The 20,653-nt window shown below is 37.9% G+C and overlaps 3 protein-coding genes across 4 annotated transcripts; 2 read left to right on the forward strand and 1 right to left on the reverse strand.

Annotated features, from left to right (window-relative positions):
- Nucleotides 1-45: 45 nt before the first annotated feature.
- On the reverse strand, nucleotides 46-5,448 carry LOC113677553 (maleylacetoacetate isomerase). Of its 2 annotated transcripts, XM_089211318.1 has the most exons (10): nucleotides 5,382-5,425; nucleotides 4,546-4,597; nucleotides 4,268-4,385; nucleotides 3,940-4,007; nucleotides 3,334-3,414; nucleotides 2,920-3,000; nucleotides 2,353-2,479; nucleotides 1,590-1,642; nucleotides 1,412-1,461; nucleotides 46-368 (listed from the first exon to the last, which is right to left on the reverse strand). In XM_089211318.1, the coding sequence occupies exons 3-10, from the start codon at nucleotides 4,329-4,331 to the stop codon at nucleotides 242-244; spliced, it is 651 nt and encodes a 216-aa protein (XP_089067444.1). In that variant the 5' UTR covers nucleotides 4,332-4,385; nucleotides 4,546-4,597; nucleotides 5,382-5,425; the 3' UTR covers nucleotides 46-241. The 2 variants fall into 2 exon arrangements, with proteins under 2 accessions (XP_089067444.1, XP_089067445.1); XM_089211319.1 differs by lacking the exon at nucleotides 4,268-4,385 and having other exon boundaries at nucleotides 5,382-5,448.
- Nucleotides 5,448-11,190, forward strand: LOC113677552 (mitochondrial basic amino acids transporter). The gene is made up of 5 exons (XM_027194369.2): nucleotides 5,448-5,536; nucleotides 7,626-7,669; nucleotides 8,258-8,344; nucleotides 8,815-9,043; nucleotides 9,701-11,190. The coding sequence occupies exons 1-5, from the start codon at nucleotides 5,497-5,499 to the stop codon at nucleotides 10,216-10,218; spliced, it is 918 nt and encodes a 305-aa protein (XP_027050170.2). The 5' UTR covers nucleotides 5,448-5,496; the 3' UTR covers nucleotides 10,219-11,190.
- A 2,105-nt stretch (nucleotides 11,191-13,295) lies between these two features.
- LOC113677575 (cdc42 homolog) lies at nucleotides 13,296-16,160 on the forward strand. Its single transcript, XM_027194394.2, has 3 exons — nucleotides 13,296-13,597; nucleotides 13,692-13,750; nucleotides 14,219-16,160. The coding sequence occupies exons 1-3, from the start codon at nucleotides 13,432-13,434 to the stop codon at nucleotides 14,624-14,626; spliced, it is 633 nt and encodes a 210-aa protein (XP_027050195.2). The 5' UTR covers nucleotides 13,296-13,431; the 3' UTR covers nucleotides 14,627-16,160.
- The last annotated feature ends 4,493 nt before the right edge of the window (nucleotides 16,161-20,653 follow it).

Consider the following 20,653-nt stretch of genomic DNA (forward strand, 5'->3'; position numbering starts at 1 on the left):
TTATTGTTAAGAGGTTGGAGTCGTAAGATTCTGAAGCGCAGAAGGTTTTATTAATAATATTTTGACACTTTATTACCAGAATTCCTAACATACGTTAAACGGTATAAATTAGATTATTAATTCAATCAATGAATATGACTGAATAGAAATATCCTTGGAGTAAATGAAAGGCCACGCTTAACGAAATTTCATCAAGAGGAAATTTTACTTTATCTGCTTTAAGTCCTAGTGCGCTATGCATTTACTCCCTCGATTCTTCTGGACAGTCAGGTTGTTTAGAAGGGTGGGACACTTTGAAAGCCTCTAACTTGGAGAGATCATCATTAATTCTTGATATGACTGGAAACTGGGACATGTCAACTTTAAACCTATCACCAAAAAGAGCCTTGTGTGAGAAGGGTATGATTCAAATGTAGCAGTTTAAGGTCAAGTCGCCCAAAAGCAATCTCGCCAAATCATATAAAAAAATTGCCTCAATCCATCCACCCCCACCCCTCCAAAAATCACCCTGTCCATCCACCCCCATACCCCTAAAATATTACCCTGTCCATACATCCCCATTCCCTTAAAAAATTACCCTGTCCATCCAACCCCATCCTCTTGAAAAAGGTTACCTTGTCTATCCACCCCCATCCCCTAAAAAAATTACCATGTCCATCCACCCCCATCCCCTTGAAAAATTGCCTTTTTCATCCGTCCCCATCCTCTCGAAAAATTGCCCTGCCCATCCACTCCCATCCCCTCAAAAAGTAGCGAGAAGAGTAGAACTCATAGGAAGCCATTGACAACACAGATGTGATAAGTTCAAGAGCGCAATCTTGGACCACCCTCTGCACAACCTCAAAATTACTGCCTCTGCTCAAATCATGCTCACATCTTTCCCTCCTTCCTTTCCTTTACAATAATGATTACATTTGTTGAAATTGTAAAAAGCTTAATTTTGAAATTAGCTTGCCCATTCAACATTATTCTTTCACTTTGTGAACAAGTTAGGCTTGGAAAAATAACTTTGAGTAACAACTCTCCAGGGTCAGCTACTATATATTAACACACCAATTATTTTGTTGTTAATGTGTAAATGTTCTCTAGCAAGAAAAAGAAATCATGTCTGTTCAAGATTTGGGGAAAAGGAAATAAGTGCCTCCCTCAAAAAAGCTCTTACCCAGCTCCTTCCCTCAAAAAAATTGCCCCCCATCCTGACCTAAATATGAAATAAGAGCCCTGGGCCGGGTTGTTCAAAGCTGGGTTAAGATAATTGTTATTTGTCTACAGTTGATAACTGGATGCCTTCCAAATAGAAAATAATTATAGAAAATTATCCAAGAAAGTCTTTTGAACAAAGGGATAAAGAAACCCAGATTAAAATTTAACCCTAGGTTGGCCCTAATCAGCCTTCAAACAACTGATATACCTGTTTGCATTGTACACCTGAGGAACCAGGCATAAGTCAGCCATTGATATCTGCCAAGTTGAAAATGATAAGCAATTAATTACAGATATGCTTAACAGATTACTTATTATAGAGAGAGCACATTTGTAACAGTAATTATATTACCTATTAAAGAAACATATTTCTTATTGATAGTTACCTCATCTCCAACACAATACTTCCCTGATGTCCTTTCCAAGATTTTCTCCAGATCTGTTAGTCAAGATGATTAATATTTAACCCTTTATAATCTAACAGCATTCTGTATATTCTCAGTACTGTTCTCTATACAATTCCTAAGGTGTTGGCAATGAGAATTTGGTTAACAATCAAGAGCTTCTTTTGTTGGTGATCATTTCCTTTATTCCAGTGACCATAAAATTTGATTCAGCAGTGACATTGTGAGGAGAAATTAGATTCTAGTCACTCTTAGGAGCTAATTAAATGGGTTTATGATTGAACTGCACAATTGAATGAGACCCATATCTGATTTAACATTTTTTAAATGTGGAGGAGTGGGGAGGGGAGAAGAGGGAAGGAGAGGGGGAGGGGTAGGGGAAGGTTACAGTGCACATGAACCAGATAGCCTAGTGAGCTTTGTGCCCATCTACATGTATTGGCTGTTTGTGGGTAATCTGCTGCAGTGAAGCTTCTCCTCTCAATCAGTACCAAGTTAAAGGATCATTCCCTTGACAAAAGCGCACTGAGGAAAATTTGGCTCTAATCTTGCTCACCTTTCATTCTAACATCAAGAAATTTTAAAAAAAGTAAGAATCTCCTGTTCACAGCTCACACAACTATTATCACTTTGAATTGAAAAGTGTAAAAAGCGCTGCAGGAAAACAGAAGGCAATTAATTTAACTTGCTGCATACCGTAGCCCCTATTATAGGGGGAAGTCACTCAATGAATGTGCTAACTCACTATGAAATCCTTTGTTTATCCAATGATGTCCCCACTCTGCTTTTCTCTCGTCGCCAAGATACTTCAGGACAGAAAGATTCTGGATTGGTTGTATTCCACTAGCTATTGTTTGGCTCACTTGCCTCACCTGAAAGATTTTCCACGAATTAAATCTGATAATTTCAATCTAACTAGAGTGCTTTTAAATTCAGTACCATTAATAAAACTAAAACCAAAGTCATCACCACCCGATGAATGCCCAATCAGAAGCGAGAAGAATACTTTTCAGAGCTAAGAAGACGTCAACACTAAACCAACCAAACTGCCTGAAATGCAAGAAAATGCTGGCAACCAAGTTGTGATTGATTTTAGTTTTGAACATCATTGTTTGAGAAGGTGGTGAAAGTTTTCTAGACTGATCACAGAGCAAAGTAAAGCAGAAAACATTCAGCATCCCAGATTACTTTTGAAAATTGCTGCAAATTAGATCATGTATATATCATGATGACTACTTGTAATTCAGCTTCAAATCTGAGGACATTGATGGTAGAATTTTCTATATTCCAAACACAGAGAATAACTTCATACCAGTGCTTTCTTGAATGGTTCATCTCTGGGTAGCAGGGGGGGATCAGGTCTTGTTTCATCCAGATACTCTATTATGCTGAGCTGCAAAATTGAACATGATCCATTAGACCCTAAGCTTAATGTTCTTTTAATCACTTCTGTATTTTTTTTTCCTCTGCATCTTGCAATTATCAGGATCTCCAATGCATGGGTTGTTTGACAAAGAGTACCTGCCAAACTAATTGAAGGAAGGAGAAGGTAACTAAGGATGGAATAATCCCAACCAGTGTGCTCCTAATCATGACTAGGAGTATTTCTACTCCCCCCTGGATGAGATCCTAGTCCATGGAAAATTACCCCTCCCCCTTTCATCAGAATTTCATGAGGCTTCCTTCACAGACTACCACTACCCAAATGCAAAGATTCCACACTTACTGAGTCAGCAAGGGTGTGTCCATCTATAACCAGAGCAGGAACATAGCTCATGGGATTTAACTTTTTAAACTCATCTGAAAACTTAATAAGAACAATCATAATTTTTGCACATATAAATAACAAAGTTAACCATATTTTATCTCATGTAAGGTTATTCTATTGTAATGGATACTGGTAACTCCTCTTTTTAATTTTTTAATATGTCTAAATTTGCTGAATCAGTTGCAAACTTAAAGGTCCTATCAACATGACAGCCTTTTCTCTGTGTCTGAAGCCCGCCACACAGATGCATAAATTATCATATATACAAAATTTTTAATTGACCCTTTAACTCCCAAGATATCATTAGTAATTCCCTTTACTTTCTGCCATGCAAATTAACATTAGTTTGAAGAATTTGGAATTGGATCGACCAATAATCCCCTAGTTGATATTTTTCTTTATTCTCACTACTTGTCTGCTTAATATTGTACTGATAGGTGGGGAGAAGTACTGTGCTTTGATATCTTAACAAAAAATATCATATCATATCATGTTGTGTGTCCACCTCGTTTGTGTGAATACTTAAAATTAAAGAGCCAATCAAAGACATTTGTAAAAACTTACTTGCTGGCCTCCATCTTTCAGCAAGTGAACAGCATGTGTGTCATAATCAATTTCTTTTAAGGCAAGAGCTAAAGAAACACAATAGTAGCATTACTGAGTTTCACAAGAAGCCTTGTATTATTTGCATAATCATAAAAGTAGGCAGTTGGCATCTATTTTGTAAACGTTTTACGTTGAAAGACTCGGGAAATAATGCTTGGCCTATGTTTCATTTTAGATCACTTATTATTTCTTTTTGCTAAAACATTGACAGAGGAAACTGAATTTTTTATATTTTGCTCTTTCATGAAAAAAACATTTAAAAAATACTGGAATATTTAAATACAACCTTCTTGAACTTGTGCCTGTGCCAATCTGGGTAGATCAATTATGCAATAACTTTTTAAGAGCATCCCAAAATTTTAGTAGCTTTCTTGTTTAGCAACAATATTCTGGATGTAACATTCCTATTTGAAAAATTGGATGTTCAACACAAAGTCAAACTATTAATTATGCTCCAACTTCTTTCATGCCCCAAATATTATTGACCTTGACCAAACCCAGTTATCATCTGATGTAGCTGAGGATATCAAATAAGGCAATCTGAAAAACACTGTCATGACATACCAGTCCTAACTCTCCACGAGCAAGAACTTCGGAAATAAGAATACAACACTGGCTGTAAAGAGAAATCACAGGAAAGCATAATTATTGAAAACCATGCAAACTTTTTTTCTTCAAGTTAAGAGTCAGTCTGTGGCACAACAGAAATCAAACAAACAAAGGCAGCAAAGTTTACAGTTTAAACAACACAAAATACAATGAAAAACCAAAAGACACACAAAAAAAAGTCAATTAATTTTTCATGGTAAGCCATTCCTGTTAACACCTCTACCCAGCCCCTGAGATTTGATCAAAGCTGATTGATATTATTTTCCAGGCTTAATTTAAAATTCAGTTTTACTTTAAATTTCAGTCTTTTTTCAAAGCTACTTTCAGCAAACATACATGTGCATTGTGAAGAATAGGTCTATTACATTTGTCTGTCTAGGAATCATTTAATGAGGGGTGTCGAGGAGTAAAGGAAAATTTTGTTCATTAGGTGTTCACATGAACATAACTGAGAAAATCGAGGCAAACTAGAGCAAATTTAGCTTGAAACTGAACAGGTCAGCAATAGTTCTTTGAAATAAGGTTGAAAGGCAAACGTATACACCTAATAACTGAATATGTCTTCGCCAAAATCTGTCGTGATTCAAGATTTAGAGCTCCCTCCTGGAGGTTGCGCGCGCTGCGAGCTCCGCTGTTAAATGTTACAGGCGAGTTTTTGATTGAAAAAGAAAAAGATGGCCTCGATACTAGTCGAACTTAGCCATAACTTAATTTTCATATTTTGTCTATAGAATCAAAGAAGGTGTTTTCGTCACAAGAAGGATAGAAGATTGCAATCAAAGCGCACTTACTTTCGCCATGTCGACCATCGTCAAATATTGCTCCAGGCATTCCAGACGTTAGAAACCAGTCTTTTTACGTTGGAAGCATCTTATTGTCACAGATTATTTATTCAAATGCTGAGAGATGGAGGTCGGACGTGAATTCATTGCCGGTTGGTGCGCAGGTAAATCAAGGGGAAATTATTTATTTTACTCAAACCCACTTTGTATGGAGTAAAGAATCGAACAGACCCCGGAAAGTAATTACTTTAGTGGTATTGTTGATATAAATCAGCGAGGCTTGATGTAAATTCGTCCACGAAACCTCTCCGTCGACAGTTACTTTGATATAAAGGAACTGTAAGAAAACTACTACGACGATGACGACCTTGAGAACGTAGCGAAACAAAAGATTTAGTGAGAATGCAGCGAAGCTAATGATAAAATCTCCGCACAGTCCCATACCACGTTATGCATTCAGTTCTTGGATAGAGAAAACAATGAAAAATACATTACATTGCCATTGGGAAAACAGATCTGTTTCACAATAGTATAGGGCTGTGCGGAAATTTGACCAAACTAATGATCAAATAAGAAAAAAATATTATATTGTTCCAGAATAATTGGGGTCGAGGTAGGGGTTAGCAGCCAAAGCCGATCGAAGGCCGAAGTTAAAAACCATGCGTTACCGAGACGTTAAAGGACAAAAGCAAGACTGGACCATTGGACCCCTGGACTCCTGGACTCCTGGACTATCGGACTATTTTTTGGAACCATTTTTTTGGACCATCCTCGGGACCCTCTTTTTTTGTACCATTTTATTGGGGGTAGGCAGACCATCAGTACTCAGGGAGGGGTAGGATGAGTCTATCAGTAATCAGGGAGGGTAGGAGGCAGACTCTTGTTACAGGGAGGGGAAGAAGACGAACCGCTAATACGCAGGGAGGGGTGGGGAGAAGTTGTATCAACAAATGCTAATGATGAATGTTCTTTTTTTTTTTTTTTTTACTGGATCATACAAATTATTTTGAGTGGTTTTCCGACTGGCTATTTCTTATGTTAAAATTTTTGCGCTTAGTGGTGGTGTTTCTTTATTTTTTTGTCATGCGAATGCGAAGCTGGCATCTGAACACTGGACTATAATTGTTATTGAAAATATCGCCAATTCCCGTTTTCTATCATCCACTCTTGAGTCACGCATGTGCCTTTTAAGTTGACTTGTTCCAGTGCTAAATAATACTCACTGGTTATCACGAATCATCCACCAGTTGCTTCACGTTTCCCTTTCAGTATATCATTACTAAATTTTTTCCATCTACCTTTTGTCATTGATCTTAATTGAAAAATGAGATCGCGAAATTTCCGGTCCTTAGCCCTTAATTTAGCGGCATGGTATTCACCAACGCTATTGAAATTTCAACGTTTACACCTCTACTATGAAAACATTGTTGGTACAAACGTTGAAAGCAATCTTCCCTCCCTGAGCAACAACAGTCTGCCCCCTACCTTTTCCTGAGTAGTCATAGATAGTATCCCACCCCCGCCTGAATACTAGAGGTTTATCTCCACCCCCCCTCCCGATAAAGTGGTCCCAAAAATGGTCTTAAAAAGTAGTCCAGTCTATATGTTATCCTATGCCTTACTGAGACCTTGATTATTCTGAACATCAACAAAAACCGAATCTAAAAACTGAATCTAGTCCCATTTTTACTTTGAACTTGACACCACATTCACATGTTATGCCGAAGTGAAGATGTCGCACCGTCAGAAACGGATCGAACTATTGGTGAAAATCTTAGAGGAAAATAAATTACGTTTTTTCAGTAACATATTACCACACGTCGCTGTCACCATAGTGACATCTTAAACTCCCTAATATTCACATGAGGCGAGATTTTTTATGCATGTTGTACGTTTTCTGGTCGAGATTTGCATTTTAGGTCTGGTATAATCGACTTGGACTCCATCCAACCCGTCACCATTCTTTACGCGCTGAAAGTACGGGTGATAGTTGGTTTCGTTTAGCATGTGCATAGCACGCGGCAAAAATAATGAAATTTTATTTTCTGATCACGCGACGGCTATAAGTTAAGCAGAGAATTGAGAAATTGTGAGTAAAAGAGTGACTCGTTTATCGCAGAAGCTTCAAATATGAAAGCGCACGCCAGCGATGTTTATCATACCACGTATAGCATCGTTCTATTGTACATATCGAATACGACGGGTTTACCACATTACCCTTCTTTTTTCCTATATTTCTTTCCTAAACTGCAGGATGCGCTGGAGTGATTGTCACACAACCGTTGGATACTGTGAAGGTGAGCGAAACGCGTGTTCAACCTTGGGCCTATCCAGGCTAATAAGTATTAACATTGTGGCCTTTTTGAACTTTAGCCTTCGCGATTCCGATAGAGTAACTAATGCCTGGTTCACACGTGCGATGCAAATGTAACACAAATGTAAATGCATGGAAATGTTTGTGTGAACTACCTTAATGCAATTGGAATGCAAGCGCGAACGCAAGCGTCAACGTAAGAAATGGAAAAAGATATTTTTTCTTGCACTTTTAGTTGCGTTTGCGTTCGCTTCCCACACGTGTGAACCGTGTTAACGCAAACGCAAATGTAATGTAAGGCGAGAAACACAGTTTCCATGGGTTCCATACCCCACGGCACAGTTCAATATGGCGTTATGCTAAGAGCTGGGGAGGGTGGTGGAAATCTCCTGCATTGTCAGCGATTCGGTTTTCCTCTAACAGATCTTAAGTAAGAAATCAAAATGCTTGTAAAATTGAACTTATCTTATAAAACCTTATTGGCAATTGCTCTCGACCAATGAGCGCGCGAGATCACTAGAATTTCTACAGCTATTTCAAAAATATATAATGGACCTCATATTATTCATAGGTGAGAATGCAAGTTCTCTCTTCAGGAAGAAAACCAGCCGTCACCACATCGTTTTCCTATTTTTACAATATCATCAAACATGAAACGGTGAGAGCTTCGTTGAATATTCTCTTCAAGTCTTATTCAAGCAACTAAGGCGCGATGAGAGCGGAGGAGTGAAATTAAAAAACAGAAAGGTTTGGGTTGAATTGTGTTAAGTTCTCAACGTCACCCGGCCTGGGCTTTCCTCGTTTTTGCTCTACCGCTGCTTTTGCGCCGTTCACTATTTCGCTCTGTTTTATGCCATAAGTCAATGAGTGACGTTTCCGTAGATGATTGGTGATATCTAACACACGTTAAAAAAATTATCATAATTTTTTACACATGTGCAGTTAGCACCTTTTCATAGGGCGGGAAATCCTTAAATAACACCGCAGGTCATATGCTTAAGTGTATTAATAGACGTCCTCATAGGCATTGTCCTGGTGATTGTCGTATATCTCTTGTTTTCCTTAGGGGTTATGTTTTTCCTCTTTCCTTTCTACTTTCCTACTCGATCTTATCTTGATCCATGTTAGGTATCCGGTTTGTTCAAAGGCATGGCACCTCCTCTTGCTGCTGTGGCCCTACAGAACGCCATTTTATTTGGAGTATATGGTAATGTGCTGAAAATCTTCTCATCCGAGAAAGGGGACAAGCCAGCGCTGTCTCACGTCTGTGTGGCCGCGGCTGCCTCGGGAGCCGCTCAGCTCTGGGTGGTGAGTCCTATGGAACTTATCAAGATCAAACTACAGATGCAAACTGAAGGTACAAGCTAGTTGAGTTATTTTCAAATCGTTGTCGAAATTAATTTTTAAATAGTTTTGCTTAAGCTCGCTTTTTGATTGGTCAAGAAATTTACGTCATTTATCTCATACAATCAAATGCTAAACGTTAGCCAATCGCGACCTGATCTCCTGCGTTTTCCAGCGCTTTAGACACTTGGCGCGTTTTTACTTTCAATCTTTATTTGGAACTTGAGAACTGCTAAGAATGGTAAGGCAGAAACTTGTGGAATTGTACTCATGTCTTTGATGAAAAGTCATGTCGGGGATAGGAAAAGTGTTCAGAGGAACTTGCTCGACATGATGAAGTTCGACTTAACCCTTTATCACCCAAGATCCAATTAGCTTTCCTTCCGACTGACTGCTATACAGCTCCTTGCAGTTAGACAAGGGAATTTGGTTTTACGCTAAGATTACATCTGCTAGCTGAATATCATGTCTGCTCTTATGAACTGTTTGACGGATAGCATTCAGAGTCACCATCAGAAGTTACATGTTAATCACTTCTGGGAATAAAAGGTTTAGATCGAGCAGAGATTTCATTTCAGCAATTCAGGCAGTATGCCAATATTGATATATATAACGAGCTAAGTCATGTTTTTGCTTTTGTTTCCAAATTATGACAAGCGTTTTGCTATAGTTTCGTTAGGAAAGCATGGGAAATCTTCGCACTATCGCGGAGCTCTAGATTGCATCCGCAAGATTTACAAGACGGCCGGTAGCAGGGGATTTTTCCAAGGAGCTACACCTCTTGTTTTCCGGGATATCCCGGGCTTTGCCGTTTACTTTGCATCATACGAGATCCTTCTGGATGCGCTCTCACAAAGAAAGTCACGCATTGACATGCAACCTCTGGCTACAGTTTTCGCAGGAGGCCTTGCTGGAATGATAAGCTGGTTCTCCACTTTTCCGTTTGACAGCATTAAGTCTCGTATGCAGGCAGATGGGAATAAAGGACTTTTTATCTACAAAGGAACTGCGGATTGTTTTCTTCAAACGTACAGGGCAGGAGGCTTGAAAAGTTTTTACGCGGGCCTAGGACCATGCTTACTACGAGCGTTTCCACACAACGCAGTTCTTTTCCTTGTGTACAACTTGGTCTCGAACTGGTTAGGAGAATCGCATCTCAATAATGGCCACAATTTAAATGTGGATTAATTAGAGCCAAAAGAGAACAGTTAGTTGGTTAAGCGTTTTACCTTCATTTACCAACATTTATGTACGAAGTGTAATAGAAACGGAGAAAGTAGATTGATTCCTCTTTTAAATTAAATGAACTAGAAATTTGACAAATTATTTAACTTGCGGAATTTATTTGCAATAACTTTTTTCCAAGAGTTTCCTCATTCAATGATGTCTATTGAACTTATACTGAATTCAATATTCGGCACATTTCGATACGTTATTCAGCGATGAAGAAAACTTTTAAAAAATTCGTGTTAAACCATACTTGTTTGGGAAACTCCACGTTGCCATGTTTTCAACCAATTAGATGCAAAACTTAACTTAACTCTACACATTTTCCTTTGTTTTGAGAAAACAAAAAAAGTCTTAATATGAATTAGTTTCTCAGCTGTGTCATACAAAATCAGTGTTACAGTGCCTCCCCCTAGCACATGCGCTGCATTCGGACAAGAGGAAATAATAGAATCTTCAAGTTTCCCTTGATTCAGGTGAATATATCTTTGTACCGTATTTTCTTTTCTTCTTTACGACGATTTGATTTGGGAGGTGCATGAGGGAAGATGGTTGTTTGAAAGGTTGGCTTTAAAAGATATAGGTATGCTTTTGCCTCAGTTTCAACGGGTTGTCTGTCTTTTAAAATCAGTCAATATTAGCGTGTCTGAAAAGTTCTGCCTTGCATATCTAAATGCTGAACAGCTGGGTCTTCGGTAGAAATAAGCAGATTGGGCCCTTTTTTCCGGGTTTGGCCAGCCCATTAAATAAAGAAGTACGTCAGTTTGTCACAACAGCTTTGTAAGATTCATGCCTTTCGTAGTGATAGATCAGTTCCCGCTTTGTGCAGTTTCGCACCATTAATTACTAATTAATTAGTATGTTTAAATTGGTTCCTAGTCGTTTGCCACTAACTGAATGCAGCCGCGAAAATAAAAACAATTTTTTGTTGTTCCAGTTAGATTGAGTCGGTAAATTGAACTATTAGTAAGAGTCGATAAATTCGAGTCAAAACTTTTGAGTCGCGTTTAATAAAGGTAGAAAATACGGTCGTATTTGCATGAACCTCTAAAATCTAAAGGTCATGAACTTTTAAAAATCCATAAACTTCATAAACTTCTAAAAATCCAAAGAAGACTCCGACATGTTTTTCAAAAGGCGTTAAAACTGTTGGAGGTGACAGTTTGACAATTCTGAATTGAGTTTCATGTCTCCCAAGCTGCAGAAACATGTTTGTATTGTCTACGTATTTCAGCCAAAGAGGAAGAAAACGGTACACCAACTGTTTGGTATCATAGGCCGACAGAAATTGTCTATATCACTTACAGTAAAACATATTTTTATCTGGGACGCTAAATCAGAAGTTGACATAAAGGAGAAACAAAAATTGGAATAAAATTGAAAATGAACCTAGAAAGTTTATCAAGATAATTTGGTTTCATCAACTGAGTTGATAATGTAAATTGACCACCGTAAAGAGTTTCAAAGCTGACGTTTCGAGCGTTAGCCCTTCGTCAGAATGTTTCGTCGCCTTTCGCTCCGACGAAGGGCTAACGCTCGAAACGTCAGCTTTGAAACTCTTTACGGTGGCCAATTTACTTTATCAACTCAGTTGATAAAACCAAAATTATCTCGTTATACTCCCCCTGACGCAGCACCGTAGTTTCTTTAGGAAACTACTCCCTTTATTTATTAGTTAGTTTACCAGTCGCATTGAGTCTGGACATCAGACTTAATTTATCACTTGGAAATATTCATGATTTGCGGAGGCAAAAATAATCTGCCATAAGTTATTAAATGAAAGCCCGGAAACAAGTTTTGTCTCGCAGGGGAGTAAATCAGTGTTTGTGAAGCCCGCTTCCTTGGAGTTGATTCAGTTAGGGCATAATAAGCTAAGATTTTCTCTTTATAAGCTTATACAAGTAGCTAATGAAAAGTACGGATTAGCAATAAGATTTTAGGATTGGGTTATTGATTGGCTTACGACAGATAACAGATTTCGCCAACGTCACGGTTTGAAGTAGGGCTTCCGAAAGGCCATTTACGTGGAATCTGGGTGAAATGAATGTCAGTATCTTTGAAGGTTCCTCTGAAAGTGATAAAAAACATCAGAGAGTTAAGTTTGTTTTTTACCATCAAGAAAAGGTAGTTTTGGGACAGTCGAAATAGTTAAGCCGGTTGTTTACAACCTTTTTGCCCTCGAGGGAATATTTTATTGGGTCAAGGTCGTTAGACTGGTTGAATGGAAATCATTTACTTTCAATGCCATTTAGCAGGTTTCTTTGATAAAAAAAATCAGGATTGCTAGCCAACCGATTGATTTTTCTTTAAGAATTTTAATCTTATCAAGCTTCTCGCTTGAGACTCGCCAAGCTCAATGTGATTTCTTTATTTTCCAGTTCGTTCGACTGAACCAAGAACGCAACTACTGGTGCGTGTATTAAATGTACATCGATTTGCTGCAAAGCTTATTCCCTGCATGCATGTTGGAAATGTCTACTTTTTTACCGCATAGGGAAGAGGTAAGTTGCCGCGCATAGTGCCCTTCTCGATTGAAATGTCATTATGTGTAGAGGGCGAAATCAAGATTCAGTTTGTATTTGAGCGCATATAATTTTTTCCACAAGAAAAATGTCTGGGATGTTTTGCCTGTAGCACAATGGAAATCTTGTTTTTCATTTTCGCACGCGTGGCACGTGGTCTTATTGTGTGGTTTTCTTAGCTCCGACGGCATGTCGGCAAGCAATCAATCAAGGCTATTCGTTTCTCAGGTAACTTCTGTTTTGCATAAATGTTCCACTCCAAGTAAAAAGCTTCAATTGACAATTTGATCATTCCTCTCTGCACCCTTACAGTCGAATATTTGGATATAATACGCTTTTTATCTCATTTAAAAGATAAGTATTGAAGTTGTTTTAAATTCAAACAAAAACCCTGTTTCGACTTGTTTTCAAGCTGACTATCTCCTCGAGGAGAAAGGTTAAAACAACACCGGAAACCAAGACTTATCTTTATCTCCAACTAGCCAATCAAAACCCCAATGTCAATAATGACATCACTTCCGCTAGCTCCCGACTTACCACGAACGCAACCTTTGAATTCTGATGTAGTTTCCTTATATTTAAACCGTTTTCGCTGAATAAGGAATCAACAATATATTTTCACGACACGCATGTTACCGGCTGCGCGTTCGAAATGGAGAGCAATGAGAGAAAATTACTCATGGAAGAATCCGAGAGCCGTGTCATTAAATGTGTGATCGTGGGAGACGGCGGAGTTGGTAAAACTTCCCTGCTTGTAAGCTATCTTATGAACGGATTTCCCAACGATTATATTCCGACGGCTTTTGACGACTACAGTGGTAGGTCGAGGTTACGAATGAGTTCTTGATGGCCATGTTTCTGCGGTGAAGAGGATTCTCGTGCCATTCATTATTTATTTTGTTGTTATTTCAGTGTCGGTAAAAGTCGATAAGGTGCCCTATTCACTGCAATTCTGCGATACTGCAGGACAGGTAAGTCGCTTTTGTTTCGAAATTATTTATTTCGATTTTACTTTCCCTGAGATCTGTTGCATTTATGTCATAATTCTTCTATTTGCAATAAAATTAAGTAAATAAAAGACTGCGTTAAAATTTACAAAATGCCTTGTGAATTCATGGTTCGTGACAGGGGTTTAATTACTAGCGCAGTAAGCAATGTGTTTCTTTTTTAATAATTTATCAAACCGTTTCGGTTCAATGAAACATATTCTTTCGTTGTATATTGATTTAATGCTCAATTAAGCTAGCAATTGAACGAAGTTAAGAAATATGCCGATCAAAGTTACCTCACACAAGTCTCAAGGAGCGTGATGAAATTGCCTCGTCTTGAAAGAACACAAAGTTTAAAACAGTTTGTTTACATTGCGAAAGTGTCTTAATTTGCATGGGCTATCTGGTTGTTATGTTGAATATTATATTGTTTATTTTGCAAATTTTTAGGAGGACTTTGACTCTCTCCGGCCGCTCTGTTATCCACCAACAGACGTGTTTATTGTTTGCTTTTCCGTGGTTTCGCCGACATCTTTCGCAAATGTTGCACAAAAATGGCTCCCTGAAATACGTGGATATTCGTCAAATGTTCCTGTCATCCTTGTAGGAACACACTGTGATTTGAGAGCGAACGTTCAAGAACTAATACGCCTTTCTGACCTTGGACAAGGACCTATTACGCCGCAGAAAGCCGAGAGCTTAGTCAAGAAGGCAGGGGTCGTTCGCTATATTGAAACTTCAGCAGTGACTCAGAAGAACTTGAAATCCGTTTTTGATGAAGCAATTATTAGCGGATTAAGACCACCAACGTCTTCAAGAAGAAGTGACCTCAAAGGTTGCGCTTGTACTGTGATGTAATACTGTAACACGCTTCACCTGTTTCCTATTTGGTTCTCAAGTTTCGGGTTTGACGTAACTTTCTTGAGAAGATACTTGTCAGCAACCGTTAAAATATCACAGTGATATCACTGTTGGAAATAATATAATTGGTTATGAAATATTTATTTATAATTTTTTTTAAAGGCCACGTTTCAATCATGCGCTCAAAGCGGACCACAAAGGAGACATTAATTTCCTGTTGTGTTAAAAGGGAAGTGGAGACAAAAATAATTTGCTATTTATATTCTTTTCTGAAGGAAATTGTGGTCTTTTTAAAAAGGAACCAACATAAAAAAATTATCCCGCCAGACTATGTGGCTGTTTTTGCCGTAATTAACGTAATGATTTAAGTAATACATGATGGTGACCCTCTCAGGAATATTGTTAACATTAAACCGGCCGGCCTGGCATGGTTCAGTGGCTTTCCCTTCATCCATATTTTTAGAACCTTATACTTCATTTTGTCATTGTGTGATCAGTATGTTGAAATCAAATGACAGCAATAATTACTGACCCCTATTTTACACTTGGGTGAACAGTCAGGTCTGCAATTTGATTTTAATAAAAGTTAGGTGCAGGTACTGAGAAAATCACAATATATTTTGCATTGCTCATACTAACCAAAACCACTGGATGACTTTGTGAATAGGTCTTCCTGCTAAAAGCACTATATGTCATGCAATATTGTGTCTCATTTCATGTATTAATTGAGTTCACAGACTCAACAGGAAATAAATTTGAGTACAAAGTTATGGGCAAAAGTGATGCATGCTATTTAAAAGTAATTTTAATAAGAATCTTCCTCCAGCAGTGACACACTGTTGAATGGATCCTTAAAATAGACTGGCGGTGGCATATGTAAAGCTTTAGGTGTCAATCTCAAAGCTGCTTTAATTTTCTAATTGGCTTGTGTGATCTGTCAGACTCACTTGAGAAATTAGCCATCAGTGTAACTCATATTAAGTCCCTGCGTCTGAGCCTTGTCTGAATGAACAAATTAATGAAATATGTCAGAAAACTTAATACTGGATAGTGACCCATCCAAGAACAATAGCTTGATACATCCTTTACTTTAAGCATCATGCGATTTTCATTGGAACCAATAACTTCTTAACAAATAGACCTCATCTTACCCTGTGTCTGTCCAGTAATAGATCACAGGCGACATTGAAATGTGATCAGAACTGAAAAAGTGTTGACAGAAGCTAGTACCCAGTGTGATTGACAGGTCATTCTCGTGAAGAGTGAGCATATGGAGAGAATCACTGTAGTTTGTGAGTACTAGGGTTGGGTGCAAATCATAACGCCTAAGTAATAGAATAAACAGTAATAAAGAAGTTTTTTTCTGCTGGGAGATTTCTTTTACGAGGGCATTTCCAAAAGTGAAGGTGCAGCCAATTGCGTCTGTGATATTCCTTCCTCATTTAGATGTCTTCTGTGATCTATTACTGAACACACCCACTACAGAATAGGTTGTATTTCAGTGTTTTAAATAATAAACAAGCAAAATATTGATAATGGTGATGTCATCTATGCATCTGTCCCCTAAAAGACCATATGTTAAAACCAATCAAAATGCATGTATAAACCTTTACACCATAACATCTGAATGCATATTCTCCATACTGTTCTCTATACATTTCCAATGAGGCTGACAAGGAGAATTTGTTTAACAATAAAGAGCTGCTTAAGTTGGTGATCACCTCCTCTATTCTCCTGACTTTCAGGGGTGATATTGTGAGGAGAAATTAGATGCTGATCACTCTTAGGGGCTAAAGGGATAATTTAGATTGTTACATAATATAATATAATTAGATTGTTACATAATATAATATGTTACATAATATTGACTGGGTGGGTAATCATGATTATTTTTACAACAGGCATAACTTTGGATCATAGGGTTATAGCTCAAGTCCTGGCCAACTTAGGCTCAATTTGACTTGATTATGAATTTTTTTCTTGAGAAATGCTTCTCCCCTCCACATGCTCCTTGAAAGTGGTGAAAATCAAGCCCATGGCTGGCCTGGTTCATTGACGTGTGCTCTCTTTAAGTCACTTCCAAGTAACTTCCTGTGTTAATAAGTTTAAGTGATACGAATCCTTAACTGGTTCCATAAAGTGTCTCCTATGTACTATGTGTGACCATGGAGTGTCATAGTCAAGTATTCCGTTGAGTAGCATACAATGACCACAATGGTAGTCTGGACATTTTAAATTGGCTTAGTCCTCACAAATACTTTGACAGAACGATGGGTCGATTAGATTTACGTTTTGACACATACGGAATCGCAACACAAATATTTATTATTATTATTATTAATATTGCTGACGAGGCCCGTGGGCAATATGAAGCGAATCCAGTGCTCTGAATGGCTACCCGAGAGGGCAAGATGAGCCCATCTTGCCAATATCCAGCCATCTTGACCTTACGCTTGGTCAATATATACCAAACGAAGCCATAGCTAACGGGTGCTAAAATGAAGTAAGCATGAAATTCTATTCTTCGTTGCAATGTTAATGATTTCCTGCTCTCCATATAGTTTTCGGGTGCTTTATTGGTTCCCTTTACAATAATTTTTTTTTCACGGATCCATAAGATGCACCATCTTTCTATTTCCGCTGTGACGTTTCATAGAGCGTGAAATGAAAAGCGGTGATTATTCGAGGGTGGCGTTTATTTCAAATTCACTCGAAGTAGTATTTCTGAAATTACTAACCGGTTCATGAATAACGGTAAATCATTAGGACAGTAGTTTGTTTTAAGCTCCAATGTGATATGGATATAAAAGAAGATGCTGAATACAAACGTTTTTTTCGTTGTAATAGTTCGGGTAAACGAAGAATTTTTCAGGTTGGACACGGCAGTTATCATAAGGGCGACGTTAAAATATATAAAATAAATAGAGGCAAAATTGAGTTTAAAATGGTCGTCCTTAGATACATGTACTACTGATTAAACGCCGAAGGTGATAGCAAAATCAAGACGGACTGAAAAGAGTGGTAAAGGTAAATCTAAGTGAACAGCGCTGGATTTGTGTGGCAGGTTAGAGGAAATGGTTGGAAACTGGAGCGAGCAAACAATGGAGGAGCCGATTTGCATCTCTCTTTTTCTTTATTTCATGACTAATACGATCAGCGGCGTAATCAGAAATACGCACTAAAAATGTACTAAACGGATGGTCTGATTTCTTACAGACTAGCGTTTTGACAATAATAAAAGCCAGCGTCGAAATTGTGCAAAAATACTTTCTTAGTTCAGTTCTGAACGACTCCTGTTGAAAAGAATACTTGGATAATACTTTGGCCTTGCTAAATATAGTCAAATACCTCTCTGAGTCATTCCACTTATTTGGTTAGGTACAAAAATTTAAGGTGGAGAGAGCAAACATTGAAAAAATAATCCTCGCCTAAACACCTCAACACAAGATAAAAATGCGATCGGTTAACAATGATAACCGTGTTGAGCCATTCTCGAAGACGCAATGTTCGTCCCATCAGTGTGGGACAAAGAAAGTCATCATAAATGCCACATCACCTTTCTCCTACGCCGTTTTACTTGAATTTCAAATTTAAGGAGCTTCTTTGTTTATTTAGACAAGCTTTAAATTGGAGCAATGTTCACCAACAATTTTTCGGTTTTGTAAATGGGTTGTTGCATTTAGCTACAACTTGTGTGTCGATTAATTAGGGAAGTTGATCACCGTACCACTTCTGTACTAAAATCCAACTTCAGACAGATGTGGCAAAAACATAGGAAAGATCCTCTTGAAAAGAAAATTAAACGAGGTTCAGTGATCTTCAAACGTTTTTGGTCTGACTTGTCACTCCTAATTAATTCCGAAGAATAGACACAATAGAAGAACCACATAAATCACTTTCATGATTTCAGGAGACTATGTCAAGGTTCTCCTTGAACTCGGGCGCTCAAATATATCACTTCATTTGATGCGGTCCTTCGACTCTATCACAGGCGCTACACACGATCATTGTAAGTTTCGTCTTAATTTGCCTCTTGCTTCAATCCACCGCTTTTTATCCAAATCTTGTACCAGATTATCGCTCATCACCTTGCAAATAAAGAAAGAAAAAAACTCTTGAGAGGATTCGTTATCAGTAAGAATAAAACTATGCCTCTCGTCACTCTTGGGAGTGCTGTCAAAAGCTCTTGAGAGCTTCCTTTATTTATTGTGCCATTGTGACTACTTTGATTTCTAGTTTTAAGCGTTAAATGGTGAATATCATTCCAAACTTCAATGACCAGTTTCCGTGAAGTTCTCTCGCATAAAGCAAAAATATAAGACTTTTGTTAACTATAAATTACATTTTGAGGGAAGTTGGTCTTGTGATGTTTACAACCTAAAACGCGTCGAAAGATAAATCATCAGGCTCGTATCACATATCATCTGTACCATAGCTGATTAGGAAATTTACGGAAAGTTAATTGTCTTGCTAAGCACACATCTCATGCGAAAGGCTCTCATTAGCGCTGCGGGATGAACGGCTTCGCCAGCTGTCGCAATGGTTCGATGTGTTTTTGCTTGAAAGCAGTCTTTCATATGATGACGTAACACACAAATATCGCTCATTGTTTAACCTTAATTTGGATAATTATTCACGTCGGCATTTCAGTTTCGAAGACTTTAATTTCATTTCTTCTTTTTGGATGGAAATTTGGTCTTTATTTTCGATTAGATTTCTGATAGACCTAAATTCAATGACTCGCTCTCGAAGCTCATACCATCTTCACCATTTCCTTTAATCCATTTAAGAGAAACTTAGTTGATGCAAAAGTATGTACGGTTGGGTGACAAGCTTGCCGCTGACGCCGCATGAGTACGTACCTGCCGCGTATTCGTCTAAACAAGACGACAAATTTATCTCACTCTGTTGTTAGGAGTAGTAAATGCATCATCAATTTAATTAGCCGCTACGTCACACCTTTCGACATGGTCATGTTTCATTGGCTAAACTTAGCTCTCCGATGTCAAACAAGATATCCTTATCAATGTTTTGCAATATTTCTAAATATTCGTATGATATGGAAAATTATATCATTGTCAGCTGAGCCAAATAATAAATGTAAGGGCAAGATCATTCAGGAATCACCGAAGAATTCGTAAAAATCAAAACTTATTCTGGTTGTGCCATCAGAATGTTTCAATTAAAATGAAAAATTAAAATTGTGAACAGTTGATCTAGTAGAAGATATTATAGGACGAGGCAGGAGCCCATTACTTGGACGAGATCATTCAGGAATCTCTCAAGAATTGTAAAATCAAAAAGTATTCTGATGCTCCCATCAGCTTGTTTTGCACAAATCGGTGGATCTATTAATATTGCTGCCAGCTCAGTGACAGCAGTCTAGCTATTAATCAAGTCAGGGGAAGGCTAAATTCTCCCATAAAACATCTACACGGAGAAGAACACAGTTCTCTAAAATAACTACCGAGAGCTTTTTTAATCACATGATTGTCACGTGGTTTATAACCTTTAAACGTAAATACCGAAATATGTTATAAATTCTTTATTACAGTGTCATAAAATGAATCATGTTGTTGTTTAAGTTCCAATTATCTGCGTCAACTTTCCAGTTTTGTTTCTAAGCCGCATATCAACAAAAGCATATATATATGTGTGTGTGTGTGTAAAGTATATGCATGTTTAAACGACCACATACCAATGAATCAGTATACATCAGTTGCAGTCTTACATCATTTTTGAGCGGTTGGACTCAGCTTTTCGTCGAAATGTTTTGTATTTGGGCTATAATTTTCATTTTTCATTTAGTGCAATCCACTTCTGGTATTCCACTAAACGTCAATCTTCAAAATTCCACTGGTGTTATTTCGGTTACGAGTAACAATCGTGGACCAACACGTTCAGTTGACAAAACTTTTAACTTCAAAAACTGGGAATTAGGAAAGATTGAACAAAAACTTCTACTGGACATTACAACTCAAGAACGGCGGAACAGAATTTCAATTATGGGGACTGGGACTGGGA

The sequence above is a fragment of the Pocillopora damicornis genome, chromosome 7 (genome assembly GCF_964200805.1).
Source record: "Pocillopora damicornis chromosome 7, jaPocDami1.2, whole genome shotgun sequence".
Taxonomy (NCBI): Eukaryota; Metazoa; Cnidaria; class Anthozoa; order Scleractinia; family Pocilloporidae; genus Pocillopora; species Pocillopora damicornis.